The 15,748-nt window shown below is 45.7% G+C and overlaps 1 protein-coding gene across 1 annotated transcript in view; it reads left to right on the forward strand.

Annotated features, from left to right (window-relative positions):
• Positions 1-1,027: 1,027 nt before the first annotated feature.
• The window catches only part of SLC15A4 (solute carrier family 15 member 4), a 45,724-nt gene continuing 31,003 nt past the window's right edge, over positions 1,028-15,748 (forward strand). The window contains exon 1 of the mRNA XM_075322393.1: positions 1,028-1,664. Coding sequence (XP_075178508.1) covers positions 1,116-1,664 — 549 coding nt within the window. The 5' untranslated portion in view covers positions 1,028-1,115. The remainder of the gene's footprint in view (positions 1,665-15,748) is intronic.

The raw sequence follows: 15,748 nt of genomic DNA on the forward strand, positions 1-15,748 counted from the left end.
TAGCATGTTAGTACACCCCTATGAGTATGCTACCATGCTAAGAGGGCGGCTAGTCGGGGGATATAACACCCAGGGGACTAGTCCCCTCGCTCATTAGCATACGGTAACAGAGCTTTAGAAATACATTTCCCAAAGATCTCTTTATCTATGCTAGTGTATACAGGGACGGTTAGGCAGGGATTAGTAATATACACCCAGAACTGCTCGTGGCTCTGGGTGCATATTACACCTGACAGGTTCACGTTCATAAGGACCCCTGTAATATTGGTTTACCCTTTCTTCTGCCACGTGGCGGCTGTGTGCTTCTACATGGCTTGTGGAAGACGGTGCTCTGGGAAATATCGCCAGTGGCGCACTGCTCCTATCACACTAAGCGCACTGATCACAGCGCCATTTCCATAACCTGATTCTGTCACGAGAGAATCTGTGACCGCAGCTTAAAAATGAGGTTCTGCAGCAGCTGCAGGTGTAGGCGCATAATACACTGACTGTGACCCGTCACCATGAGCTCAGCGTGTCCCTAGTCAGTGGCGTCTCCCATTCTGTATACAGGGAAACAGCGCACTCCAGCCCCGTGCAGGACGCCATTGGCCAGGCTGAGTGTACCCAGGAGTGGGTGACAGTACAGAAGCGGTGACGTGCTTCTACTATACTCTTCCTCTGATTCTTCTACTCCTGGTTTTCACTTATACTGAGGTAAAAAACTCGCCAAATAGTGAACGTGGCCATTACTGTCCCTCAGCTCCCCGCTGTGCAATATCTGCACCCCAACCCCCACCTCTGCCCGGTCACAGTCACGTGATCTCTCCAGGTTCAGACTAATAACATCACATGACCTTCCCTTCTGACAACCAATGAGAGACCTCACACAGGGAGCATCACCAGGGGCCTCAGCCAATGAGATCTCAGAGCGGAGATGTGAGGGGTGTGGCTGTAGTCACGAGGGCGCGTGTATCAGGAGGGTAGTCATGTGGCAGATGGGAGGGCCCCATTCTGTGATTGGATGGGTAAATGAGAAGTAGGCGGGGTTATGGTTACCGCGTGACGTTGGCCGCACACTTCCTGCGTGCTCAGAGCGGTGCCCGGTCCATGGAAGCTCGGTGGTGAGTGCCGGGATGGAAGACGCCGGTGAGCGGAGCCCTCTGCTGGGCCGGACTGATGGCGCGCAGCCCGCCCCGGGCTCGGTGTTCTCCGGCCGCCGTCTGGCCTGCGCAGCCGTGCTGCTGTCCGAGATGCTGGAGAGAGTGGCCTTCTACGGGATCACATCCAACCTGGTGCTGTTCCTCAACGGCCCCCTGTACAGCTGGGAGGGCACCCAGGCCAGCGAGGCGCTGCTGCTCTTCATGGGCATCACCTACCTGGTGTCGCCGTTTGCCGGGTGGCTGGCGGACGCGCTGGCCGGGCGCTTCTGCACCATCCTCCTCAGCATGCTGCTGTTCCCGCTGATCACGCACCCCGCCACCCGGGCCAGCTTCTGCGGGGACATCGCCATGACTGATGTGGAGGACTGCACGACCCCCAATGGCACCAAGAACGGCTCCCACATCCCGTGCCACGAGCCGACTCCCCAGTACTGCGGCACCCCCCTATTCATCGGCCTGGTGGTCGTGGCGCTGGGGGTGGGCGCTGTGAAGGCCAACATCACTCCATTTGGGGCGGACCAGGTACGTCTGAGCCAGCTACGTGTGCGCCACAGTGTATGGGGTGCTATATACCGGGCCCCCTCTGTATACGGGGGGTGGTGTATACTGCCCCCCCCCGGATACTGTATACGGGGGGGGGTGCTATATACCGTTCCTCCCTCTGGATACCGTGTACGGGGGGGGGCTGCTATATGCCGGGCCCAGTATACAGCGTCCGGGGGGGGGGGGCGGTTGCTGAATACGGGGTGCCCCTTATGCCTAGGTTTATTGGGCAATGTAATGCCAGTGTTGGACGCTGTCTTGGATGCCGAGTACGGGGGGGGGTGCTATATGCCGGGCCCAGTATACAGCGTTTGGAGGAGGGGGGGGGCGGTTGCTGAATACGGGGTGCCCCTTATGCCTAGGTTTATTGGGCAATGTAATGCCAGTGTTGGACGCTGTCTTGGATGCCGAGTACGGGGGGGGGGTGCTATATGCCGGGCCCAGTATACAGCGTTTGGAGGAGGGGGGGGGGGCGGTTGCTGAATACGGGGTGCCCCTTATGCCTAGGTTTATTGGGCAATGTAATGCCAGTGTTGTCGGACGCTGTCTTGGATGCAGAGTACGGAGCTCTTTACACACGTTTCTGTACATTTTAAAGGCCAGTGTGTTGCCCTGAATCTATTGGCTAGGCTGGGGATGTCTGACACCTCTGACATCCTCGCATGCTGTCAAGATTGGGCAGTCACTTTGACTGGTCTTGAGCCAGTATTACTTTCCTACGTTAAAATGTCATATTTCGGCTTTTCTGGTCCATAGCCTGCCCTGTATCCTTGCCAGGTTTTTTCCTTTTACTACATACTTTTGAGAACAGTCGGAATTGGCATCATGGAAACCAAGGAACACACCAGACAAGTCAGGGCTAAAGGGTAAAGCAGGGTTAGGTAAGGATAGATATTTTATAGATACCAAGCTTTGAACATCTCATGGAGCTTTGTTCAGGAATGAGTATGGCATGACGGCAAACCTACCAAAAGCGCCTGTAAACAGCAGCAAGTAATCCTGGTGCAAGTGGTTAATAAATGTGTCCCACAGAAGACATTATTTTTCAGTAAAATGCACCAAAAATGGGTATAAATGGAGACCTGAATAGCCGATAATTACATGTTGCGATCTAAAAGCAGTTTTAACTGCAGCTTGCCTTTTTATGGTGGTTATTGTGGCCTTAATCCTGGTTACTGCTTTTTCATGGTGCTGGGTATTGTGTATAGCGCCCCCTGCTGACAAATAGTCTGGGGGTGACAGCTGACAACCTACGGCATCAGTGCTTACTGGTTTTGGTACTCATTAGCCTCTTAAATGAGTGTCAATCCCAACAGCAGCATTTACGTGGCTAAAGGGATGTTAAGGCTGCATTTAATCAACAGTTCAAAGAAAAATGCATCCCAACAAAGTGTTAAAATCCTGACTTGCTCTGCACATGTCAATCTGCATTGTTGTTTTTTTTTTTTTTTTCTGTGTGTGATATTATCCACTGGAGTGCTTGATCACTGCAGTGGATTAGATCTCAGTACTGCACTGACACTTCACCATGCATCTGGCATGGTGTGTGAAGCGATCCATAGCTCAGTAACCCAGGGTCGTTATGGTGACAACCCAGGGTTGCCTGGCAGAGATCGGGTCCATGTGATCGTATTACAGGGACCTGATCAACAGGAAAAGGTAAGCGATTAGTCTCCCTGCCTGCTTAATACTGTGATCATGATTGACAGCAGCATTTAAGGTGTTAAACTGCTGGGAATGGCGCAGGCACTGCTCCTGGCAGCGAGTTGGGTCTCAGCTGTAACATCAGCTGGAGACCTGGCAGCAATCGTGGGGCTACAGCGCAGGAACTCCCACGATTGCCATGATGTAAAAAACTTGATCTAAAGTGAGTTTTTCCTGCTAAAATATGCAGTTGTGTGCAGGAAATCTGCTACATGGGCACATACCCGAAGACTCTAACACAATTGGCATCTTGTGATCGTAACTGAGCCTATGGCTACCATGGTACCCCGAGGTCATCTGTTGACCTCCTATGTAAGGCTGGTTTCAAATGTCTGTTTCAGGTACGTGTGACATCCGTTTTTAAACTGATGCCACACATACCCATTTTATTATTTGCTGTTACTCACACGTCCGTGTTTTCACACAGACCGTGTGACCGCTCATGACCCCGCACGCACACAGGCATGTCAGTTTTTTCTCTGGTAGCACGGGTGTCACATGGATCGCACACTTATATGATCCAGTGTGACACGTACCGTAGAAAACATGGGCCTTTTTAACAAAGATTTTTTTTATAGTCACCTGTATCCAGCGCTGCTGTCTCCAGCTCTGCTGCCTCCCGCTCCTGACCCCCGCTCATTATACTCCCTGAATAATCGGTGCCCTGTGGAGCTGGAAGCCGGAGCAGCACTGGGGACTTTAGTGCTGGGGACCGCGTGTGTGTCTCTCTTCCAGGCGAGGACCTGGAAGCCGGAACATTGCAGGGACTAATCACAGTTCCCAATGAACTCTGATGAACCCGTGAAGCTGTAGCGTGGAGGTCATTAGTTCATTGGGAACGCTGATGACCTCCTGGATGTCACTGTGCTTGCAGAATACTCACCTGTCCCCACGGTGCTGTCCTCAGTGGTCCTGTGCCCGGCGCTGTCCCCGCACTGCTCTGGCTTCCAGATCCTAAGTGTGATAAATAATCGATGAATATAATGAGCGGAAGACAGCAGGTAAATATGGAAAATCTTTTCATTTCACACAATGTTTTCTCCGGTACCTGTTACACGTGTGACCATAACCATGCTTGTGACTGGTACCTGAATAAACAAAAGTGAAAATGGAAATAACATGTTAAAAAGTGCTCAGAAATCACTGTTGTGCCACAGAAAATGCAACTTTTGCATTAAAGCAAAAACAAAGTATAATTAGTACTGCAGTGTTTGGAATCACTCAAGCTTATAAAACTGTCATATTACTTATTGCGTACAGCAAATCCTGTTACAAAAAAGCTGCATTTTTGGCACTTTTGTTTTTGGCATACTGACCCACAATAAATTAGTTAAAAAGCCATTAAAGTCAGACGTGTGGTGAAAAATTACAGCGCTCAGAATATGGCGCTGCAAAAACAAAATCATTTTTGTAAAATGTTTTTTTTGTATGAAAAGTGTCAAAGCGTAAGAAACGGAGAGGGATTATATATCTCTCATCGCATTGCAATAATCGGACTGGCCTGAAAAGTAAATCTGTCACCTTTACTGCACGGTGAACCGGGCGAAAAGAGAGAACCAAATTCGGGTTCTTGCTCATTCTACTTCTGAAAAATTACGGTAGGTGATCAAAAATTATATAATCAAAAAAATCTCCAGCCCAACAGTGGTTTGCCAAAATATAAGTTAAAGCCCTCAGAATATGGCAACAAAATGTGTGTGTGTGTATATGTATATATATATATATGTATATGTATATGTATATGTATATATGTATGTGTGTGTATATGCTTTTTTTTTCTGTGTGATAGCAGCAAAGCATAAAAAAATCTAAATCTGGTGTCGCTGTAATTGTACAGACTGGGGAAATAAAGCCACCCAATTGCTTAAGTCATTTGAAAAAAAACGCTGACAATGATGAGGCAGATGGAGCCATTTTGGCCTGTCTTGTCCTTGTTCCTGTGGTATATTATAATTTTGGATGTCTTTTTAGCACAGATCTATGTACGCCTAAGAGATGGATCCTCTCAGAACAGACACCGAGCAGTTCAGTGTCTTAATTTGCCTCATTATAGAGAGTGGTTCCTTTGGGGCTTTTGTCTGAATCACACTTTTTTTTTTTTTAAGGGGATTTACACAAACCCTGATGTAAGTGCTCAGTGTAGAACACAAGAATGTGAACTCAGCCTTATACTGGAAGTGATCAAGATGTTACCAATAAAACCACTAAATTATCCCACACAAAACCACTCATGTCAGTCACTGGAAATATCAGGAGTTTCCACATTACTGGTAGAACAGACTCTGGAATAATGACGGCTGCCAGTCCCAAAGTTCAGTGACCTCTGTGCTCCAAAGTGTGAATGCACTGGTGTGGATGTTACAAAATAGTCACTGCAGCCGGTAGATACATTTAATTGAGGTGCCATTTGTAGGGAGCGGTCATTTGCCCCCCGCCAAAATCAAATCGCAAATGGCGCTCCTTCCTTCTCAGCCCTGCTGTATGGCCAAACAGTATATGTTGATTGGGCCTCTTTCACACGTTTGTGCAAAACACACAAGTTTTACAGTGGGTATATTTGTGTGTTGCTGTCAGTGTGCTATCTGTATGACATCCGCATAGCACACTGACCGCATGAACTTCTATACTTTCCTGTCCATGGCGCTGCTGCTGCTGCTTCTGGTCCTCGGTGCAGTGCAGACTACGTTTGGGTGTCCACCTGCAAAAAGCGTACCTTGCAACGCAGCACAAGGGAGTTAAAAACCCCTATGTTGCAGTGTGTGAACTATGTGCAATCTCACATTCCATTATCCATTGTGAAAATGGAAATTTTGGGGCTACAAAAAAAGCATTTTTGTCCTAATCTACTTTCTAAAAAGTTCAGTGACACCTCTATGGGTTCCACATGCTCAACAAATCCTGAGATGAATTCCTTTTTAAAGGGTATATCCTGGACTTTTATTTCTATATTTTTAAATGCGCACAGTTTTCAACTGGCAGTTGCTACCTGCCTCTTGTGCCCAAAGCTGTTCTTCGCTGGCACAGAGTGGTCAGAGACTATTCCTGCCGGTCATACACCTAGCGGAGGTGTCTTTTCTGCACTGTAGATGGGGCATAACAGCCGTCCATTAGTTAACATGATAGCCACTGCCTAACTAGGAGTGGGTTGTCAAACAGCATGACGTCAGCTGTCTCTCCCTGTTTAGAGAGCAGAGCGGATGAGAAGCTGCCACGCTCTTGCGATGACAGCAGAAGCTGCAGAATTGCGGAAAGGAGCCGCCTGCTGATGAATAACTGAATCAGCACCGTAGATAAGCAGGTAGCAACTATTTTTTTTTTTTTTGTTTGCTGGATATATCTTTTTAAATGGATACAGATTACAAAATGGGGTCCCTTGTGGGGGATACTGTTTTGGTGCCTAAGACACGGCATGAAAATTGTAGCGAGTGGAATGCGATAAAACATCACATTCCGCCTGGATCAATATTACCCTATGTGCCAGCACCCATGAGCGATTGTTTTCTTGGTCCGATTAGGGCTGAGAAAATAATCGCGGCATGCTGCGGGTGCAATGCGATCCTTTCTCTCGCACCCATTCTAGTCTATGGGGCTAGAGAAACCTCGCACTGCGCTTGCATTACACCGGTGTACCACGAGTGTAGGGCGAGAATGGCAGTAGCCGGCAATGGAGGAGAGAGGGAGATAAATCCCTCCCTCCCCTCCTCAGTGCCAGCCCACCCACCTCAGTTGCAATGACACTCGGCCCCCATTGTGCTGCCAGCGTGAGCAGAGTGTCATGCGAGGATCAAAGTAGCCCCTTTGTGGCCCCGGCCTAAGGGGCTCTCTAAGCGTGACATGCTGCTGGAATAGGTTGCAGACACCAAATGCCATTTATCGCTTCTTCCCTTCCAGTCCTTGCCGTGATAAAAAAAAACTACATTTCCCCCCCCTTTTTTCATGCTTAGGTCTCCTATGACCCTGAAAATTCAACATGGTACTTACTATCTAATTCAGCCAAATTTTGTTTTTGAAAATTGAAATGTCGCTCCTTCCTTTCCGAACTCTTCAGTTTGCCTAAACAAGATCCTGACCACATGTGGGGAAATCGCCTGCTCAGTGGAAACGGAGTAGCCAATCGGGGGCTCCATTTTCTTATGACATCCCATGTAAAAGTGAAAAAATTGGGGCTAAACCAATATTTAAAAATTTAATTCCAGTGTCTTAATTCCTGTGTAGCACCTGAAGTGTTACTTCAAATCTGCAGTCACGAATTTGAAGGGTGCGGGGTTTAAAATGATCTCACATTTGAGAAGTTTCCAGTATGTAAGGCCCAAATCCATTTCAATATGAATAGGTCTCTAAAGAAGCTGGTTCTTGGGGGGGGGGGGGGGGGGCGAGCTGATTGCTGCTAAACATTTTAACCCTCATACTGTCCTAACAAAATAAAATGACATTTGAAAAATTACCGTATGCAGATCTAAAGGGGAAATATTTAATTTTTGTACAGCATGACTAACTGAAGGATAAAAAAAATGAAAGCTTGACAGATTGGAATTTTAAAAACTTCCAAAGACTTTCTGCGCTAGAGTTTCTCATTTACTGGAGAGACAATTTGAATATTTCCCAGAGGGGCATGGCAGCTAGAAGTCCCCTTACTGGCAGCCAGACTGGCTTGCAAAGTCTCCTTAAGGAGAATAGTGTTCCCCACAAAGCTTCTTATGAGCCAGATCAGACACCCCATACTTTGCACTGACGAGGGGCAAGCACCCCGAAACACCGTATCTGCAAATTGGGATTCTGATGTGGCATATATATCCTAAGTTATATGTAAAGGGTTGTTAAAAATCCACATTTATCTTTTTAGGATCGCTACTTCCAATAGGTGGCGCTGCGCTAGTTTGTCTCCAGTCCTGGAGAGACAATTTGTACATGTGGAATGAAATACTTAACAAAAGTGTGAAACAACTGAAAACACGTCTTATAGGTTCTTCAAAGTAGCCACCTTTTGTCGATGTGCGCACTTTGCGTCAAGGTAGTTGCAGTTCAAAAAGCATCCTCTGGCAGAAAGGACAATGTGTTTGGCTTTAAAAATGCATGTAAAATGCAAAGTAAGTAGCCTATGCGCACCTTGCGGTTTTCATGAGTTTTTAGTGCTTTTCCGGTACTTTTAGAAATGCTGCAGTTTTATATTAAATTGAATGGATGGGAAACGCAGCCAAAATGGCAAAAACAATTCACATGTTGCTTCTTTAATCGCTGAGTTTTTGCCCCAATTTATGCAAATTAAACGCAGCGTTTTGAACCGCAAAGTGCGCACAAGAAAGCTCAATGTCCCATTGACTTTGCTTGAAAAGCATAACGCAAGCATTTTGGCATGAAAACGCTGCAGTTGGAAAAGCAGGTAAAAAAGCAAAGTGCGCACAGCCTTATTCTTTGATTACTGCTTTGCATATTCTTGGCATTCTATTGATGAGCTTCAAGAGGTAGTCACCGGAAATGGTCTTCCAACAGTCTTGAAGGGGTTCCCAGAGATGCTTAGCACTTGTTGGCTCTTTTGCCTTCACTCTGCGGTCCAGCTCACCCAAAACCATCTCGATTGGGTTCAGGTCTGGTGACTGTGGAGACCAGGTCATCTGGCGTAGCACCCAATCACTCTCCTTCTTAGTCAAATAGCCCTTACACAGCCTGGAGGTGTTTGGGGTCATTGTCCTGTTGAAAAATAAATGATGGTCCAACTAAACGCAAACCGGATGGAATAACATGCTACTGCAAGATGCTGTGGTAGCCATGCTGGTTCAGTATGCCTTCAATTTTTGAATAAATCCCCAACAGTGTCACCAGCAAAGCACCCCCACACCATCACACCTCCTCCATGCTTCACAGTGGGAACCAGACATGGTAGAATCTATCCATTCACCCTTTTCTGCGTCGCACAAAGACAGTGGTTGGATCCAAAGATCTCAAATTTGGGCTCATCAGACCAAAGCACAGATTTCCACTGGTCTAATGTCCATTCCTTGTGTTCTTCAGCCCAAACAAGTCTCTTCTGCTTGTTGCCTGTCCTTAGCAGTGGTTTCTTAGCAGCTATTTTACCATGAAGGCCTGCTGCACAAAGTCTTCTCTTAACAGTTCTAGATATGTTTGCTGCTAGAACTGTGTGGCATTGACCTAGTCTCTAATCTGAGCTGTTGTTAACCTGCGATTTCTGAGGCTGGTGACTCGGATAAACTTATCCTCCGTAGCAGAGGTGATTCTTGGTCTTCCTTTCCTGGGGCGGTTCTCATGTGAACCAGTTTCTTTGTAACGTTTGGTGTTTGCCACTGCACTTGGGGACACTTTAAAATTTTTTCTCAATTGTTTGGACTGACCTTCATTTCTTAAAGTAATGATGGCCACTTGTTTTTCTTTACTTAGCTGCTTTTTTTTCTTGCCATAATACAAATTATAAGTCTATTCAGTAGGACTATCAGCTGTGTATCCACCAGACTTCTGCACAACACAACTGATGGTCCCAACCCCATTTATTAGGCAAGAAATCCCACTTATTAAACCTGACAGGGCACACCTGTGAAGTGAAAACAATTTCCGGTGACTACCTCTTGAAGCTCATCAAGAGAATGCCAAGAGTGTGCAAAGCAAAAGGTGGCTACTTTGAAGAACCTAGAATATGACATATTTTCAGTTGTTTCACACTTTTTAAGTATTTAATTCCACATGTGTTAATTCATAGTTTTGATGCCTTTAAAGTGAATCTACAATTTTCAGAGTCATGAAAATAAAGAAAACTCTTTGAATGAGAAGGTGTGTGTGTGTGTGTGTGTGTGTTACAGTATCGTATGTTTGCCAAGAGTACAACAAATTACCCGCCTGCCCTGCACAGATTTTCCAGTGGTTGTCAGCAGGCGTTTGGTGACAGGCTGTACTGGTGATTCCCGACACTATGGCAGACTATAAACCAAGACCAGCAGACGGGTCATGTGCATCTGTGCTGGACAGTGTCGGATGTGTGTGTTTATAAACTAGATTTATGATTGAAAGAAAAAAGTTTTGGAACAGTGTTAACCAGTTGTAAAACTATAGATTGCGCTCAGTGAGAGAAACAAAATTATAATCTTGTAGTCGTGATACCTGTTAATGTCTAACTAAAATAAAAGCCACTAAAAGGTATCCCAACTAAAAGATAATTTTGTTTGTCACTGAGAGCAATCAGTCCTTTATAAACTATAGAAACATTCATTGTCGTCCACTTCTTTTTTTTTTTTTTAAGCATTTTTGTTCACATCTCAGTGTCATTTAGCGGTCTTTCCGCTCTGAGGGAGGGGAATGTTCGACAAGGGGATCCCCACTTTCAGTTTCTCATCCTCCAGATGTGTACAGGAATGGTGCCAGCTGGCTATGACTGCAGATGTGCACAGAGCTGATCATTGTTCATTTCAGGAGTTTACCCTTGGCCATGAGAACTAAGGGTACCGTCGCACTAAACGACGTACCAGCGATTCCGACCACGATAAGACCTGGTCAGGATCACTGGTACGTCGCTACAGGGTCGCTAGTGAGCTGTCAAACAGTCAGATCTTTCCAACGACGCAGCAACGATACGGCGGTCGCTGGGACCCTGTCACATGGCACAATTCAAATCTTGATTAGTAACATAGGCGTGCATCTACATTGCCTTTTTCGCGACCCATCTGCTCCGATTGGTGGTTGTAACTGCGTTGACTGGGCGGCCTTGCTTTTAGAGGAGGCAACATAATAGCGCTTCCATCCTTCTCCATCCTTGTCCATCCTACAGTCCCGATGCAGAATGGACTGTATTACGATCTGCTGCTACACGCGGTCTGGGACAAGTGAATTCAACATTCTGAAATGTACTGCAATCTACAAGCCAGAACAGAGGATGGAAGCGGCCAATCCGAACGCAGTAGCGATCACCAATCGGTACAGAGAGGGCGCGGAAAACAACAAAGATGCACGCCTACGTGAGTCGCGAACGAGGGCGTTGGCTAAGGTGTCAAACACACCGATGCATGCTGCCCTGCGGGAGCCTGACGACCAAAAAATGAACCAGAACAGTGTGTAACGATCAGCGATTTCACAGCAGGGGCCAGGTCGCTGCTTAGTATCACACACAGCGAGATCGCTGCGGAGGTCACTGGCACGTCACAACCTGTGACTCAGCAGCAATCTCGCAATGTGAGAAGTACCCGTACGTACACGCTCTTTGAATTCTATGGTTTTACCTGTCAGGACAAGATTAAAAAAGATATGTCCTTAAAAGGTCTTTAGAATTGGGTAACTGAATCCATGGCTTTCGTGGAAAGAACATGAAGTAATTTGTTTTCTATGTTTTTTTTTTTTATAAGTATCTTGTATGATTCTGGAGAGACTTTGGCCCATGTTGCTAAAAGGAAAGAAAATAAAATAAAAAATATAGGGCACAGTGATTGTGCAACCCCTTTTGGTGTCTGTTTCCCAAATCTGTGTTGATCCAAGTACAGATCCTTGTGCCTGAAGTTGCCACAGGTCTCCTTGTGACCCAACATTCCTTGTGTTCTTTAGCCCAAACAAGCCTCTTCTGCTTGTTGCCTGTCTTTTGTAGTGGTTTCCTAGCAGCTATTTTACCATGAAGGCCTGCTGCACAAAGTCTCCTCTTAAGGCTGGGGCCACACGGGGACTACTGCGATCCCCTTGCATGAGACTCGGCTTGTGCTGGCAGTACAGCAGAGCCGAGTCTCATGCTTGTGTCCTTGCAACTGAGGTCCGTTCGTGTGAGCAGACCTCAGCTGCGGGGGGCGGGCCGGCACTCAGGAGGGGGGGGGGGGGATTTCTCTCCCTCTCGCCTGTGTAGCCGGCTATAGCCATTCTCGCACTGCACTAGCAGTACACCGGTGTACTGCGAGTGCAGTGCGATTTTTCTCTCGCCCCATTCACTTGAATGGGTGCGAGAGAAAGAGTCTTGCATTACAATCGCAGCATGCTGCGATTGTTTTCTCGGTCCGATTAGGGCTGAGAAAATAATCGCTCATGTGCGCTGACACACAGGCTAGAATTGGTCCGAGGGGAATGCGATGTTTTATCGCACTTCACTCGCACCGATTTTCTCGCCGTGTGGCTTAGGCCTAACAGTTGTTCTAGAGATGTGTCTGCTGCTAGAACTCTGTGGCATTGACCTGGTCTCTAATCTGAACTGCTGTTAACCTGCTATTTCTGAGGCTGGTGACTCGGATAAAGTAATGATGGCCACTCGTTTTTCTTTACTTAGCTGCTTTTTTCTTGCCATAATACAAATTCTAAGTCTATTCAGTAGGACTATCAGCTGTGTATCCACCAGACTTCTGCACAACACAACTGATGGTCCCAACCCCATTTATAAGGCAAGAAATCCCACTTATCAAACCGGACAGGGCACACCTGTGAAGTGAAAACAATTTCCAGTGACTACCTCTTGATCAAGAGAATGCCAAGAGTGTGCAAAGCAAAAGGTGGCTACTTTGAAGAAACTAGAATATAAGACCTATTCTGAGTTGTTTCACACTTTAAGTATTTCATTCCACATGTGTTAATTCATAGTTTTGATGCCCTCAATTTGAATTTAAAATTTTCAGTCATGAAAATAAAGAAAACTTTGAATGAGGGGTGTCTAAACTTTTGGTGTGTGTAATATATATGTATGTATGTGTGTAATTTTATTTTTATTTATTTTTCTGCAATTCAGCATGGTGCGGGTTCCCTACTGACATCAGTGGTCATGAGATTCGCCTGGGGCTTTATGCACTTTGAGAATCTGTAGCATGAATATAGCCTTATGATGATTTTTCCAGGATCCTAAAGGAAAACTCTTGGTCATGAGACTTTTATTTTAATTTATTGCAGTTCCCCATAATCTTGTTGTTTTCGCTAGGGCTAAAATGTTTAAACAGAATCAGCCACATGACTAAACACCATTCACTTGCAGATATGGGGTGCATGCATTTTGAACCCTTCTGTCGGGAGGAAATGAAGTTTATTCCTCATAGCTGTCTTCGGATATCAGTCACGGGGCAGCTCTGTCAGTGAAATCCAATTACTGCTGGGAGGAATAGTTCTTTTCCTCCCAGCAGCCGAGTTTAAAGTGCAGGGCAGGATCCAAACACTAACTTGCAGATGAACCACACATCTGCAGGTCAATAGTTTGTTGTTTTTTGTTTTTTCTTCTTCACGTGACCGATTTTCCTTTTAGTAGCCTAACTGTATATCAATTTGTCCTTATCGGTGGATTCTGACCTGGGGTACCCTCACCATTCTGAAGGATGACAGTAGTGTTGGTATAGCACTCTGTCCCTCTTCTGTTTCCTGACCACCCCGCTGAGCACAGGAATATCAATACCACCATTTGCCTTTAAGTTTTCATTGAGAACAATTTCTGGCGTTCTCAGTGAAACATTGTAATTGTAGTATGGTAATGGCCCGGTCCTGAACTGTCATGGTCACATACCACAAGATATAGTAGGTACAGAAAGTATTCAGACACTTTTTTACATTTTTCACTTTCTTACATTGCAGCCGTTTGATAAATTAAAAAAAGCTAATTTTTTCTCATTAATGTACACTCTGCACCCCATCTTGTCAGAAAAAAAAACAAATGTAGAAATTTTTGCATATTTATTAAACTGAAATATCACATGGTCATAAGTATTCAGACCCTTTGCTCAGTATTAAGTAGAAGCACCCTTTTGAGCTAGTACAGCCATGAGTCTTCTTGGGAATGATGCAACAAGTTTATCACTCCTGGATTTGGGGATCCTCTGCCATTCTTCCTTGCAGATCCTCTCCAGTTCCATCAGGTTTAGGTCAGGGCTCTGGCGGGACGAGTCAAGAATGGTCAGAGTTGTTCTGAAGCAACTCCTCTGTTTTAGCTGTGTGCTTAGGGTTATTGTCTTGTTGGAAGGAAGGTGAACCTTCGGCCACGTCTGAGGTCAAGAGCACTCTGGACGAGGCTTTCTTCCAGGATCTCTCTGTATTTGGTCGCATTAATCTTTCCTTCAATTGCAACCAGTGGTCCTGTCCCTGTAGCTGAAAAACACCCCCATAGCATGATGCTGCCACCACCATGTTTCACTGTTGGGATTGTATTGGGCAGGTTATGAGCAGTGCCTGGTTTTCTCCACACATATTGCTTAGAATTATCACAAATTTTCTATCTTCGTCTCATCAGACCAGAGAATCTTATTTCTCATAGTCTGGGAGTCCTTTGTGTGTTTTTTTTTTTTTCTTTTTTTTTTTTTTTTTTTTTGCAAAAATCTTTGCAGGCTTTCATATGTCTTGCACTGAGGAGAGGCTTCCGTTGGGACAGTCATAAAGGCCCGACTGGTTGAGGGCTGCAGTGATAGTTGACTTTGTGGAACTTTTTCTCATCTCCCTACTGAATCTCTGGAGCTCAGCCGCAGTGATCTTTGCGTTCTTCTTTACCTCACCACCTCTCACACCAAGGCCCTTCTCCCATGATTGCTTTGTTTTGGCTGGTAGGCCAGGTCTAGGAAGAGTTCTGGTGGTCCCAAACCTTCTATTTAAGGATTATGGAGGCCACTGTGCTTCTAGGAACCTTGAGTAGTGCAGAAATTTTAGAACCTTGGCCAGATTTGTGCCTTGGCACAATTCTGTCTCTGAGCTCCTTGGGCAGTTCCTTTTAACCTCATGATTCTCATTTGGTCTGACATGCATTGTGAGTAGATAGAAAAATAGAAGGGCAGCACTCTCCGGTAGTGTGAGACTATTTTATTTTCCAATGCTGACAGTTGTAACAGACATGAGGGAATGGAGCACGAGGACAACGGTACCGTTTCGCACCTCTAGGGGTGCTTTCACGGGTCCATACATACATCCATTGTGAGGTCTTGTGTAGACAGGTGTGTGCCTTTCTAAATAAAGTCCTATCAGTTTAAACACAGTTGGACTCCAATAAAAGAGTAGAGCCATCTTAAGGAGGATCACAAGGAAATGGTCAGCATGGGGCTTAATTAGGAGTGTCTGAGCAAAGGGTCTGAATACTTATGACCATGTGATATTTCAGTTTTTCTTGTTTAATTTGCAACAATTTCTACATTAGCTTTTTTTCCTGACAAGATGGGCTGCAGAGTGTACATTAATGAGAAAAAAAATGATCTTCTTTGAATTTACCAAATGGTTGCAATGAAACAGAGAAAAATTTAAAGGGGTGTGAATACTTTCAGTCCCCACTGTTTACTATGACTTTATTAGAATTGGGTGCTTGCGCTATTCCTTCTCCATGAAAAGTTGTGCTCTGCCATCAAACAGCCATAGTGGTGACTGGTGAACATCTTCTCCATGGAAATGTAAGAAGGTTGGTTGTGGTCTGTATCTTCCGCTTTCCACTTCACAAT

Source organism: Anomaloglossus baeobatrachus, chromosome 1, assembly GCF_048569485.1.
Source record: "Anomaloglossus baeobatrachus isolate aAnoBae1 chromosome 1, aAnoBae1.hap1, whole genome shotgun sequence".
NCBI classification, from domain to species: domain Eukaryota; kingdom Metazoa; phylum Chordata; class Amphibia; order Anura; family Aromobatidae; genus Anomaloglossus; species Anomaloglossus baeobatrachus.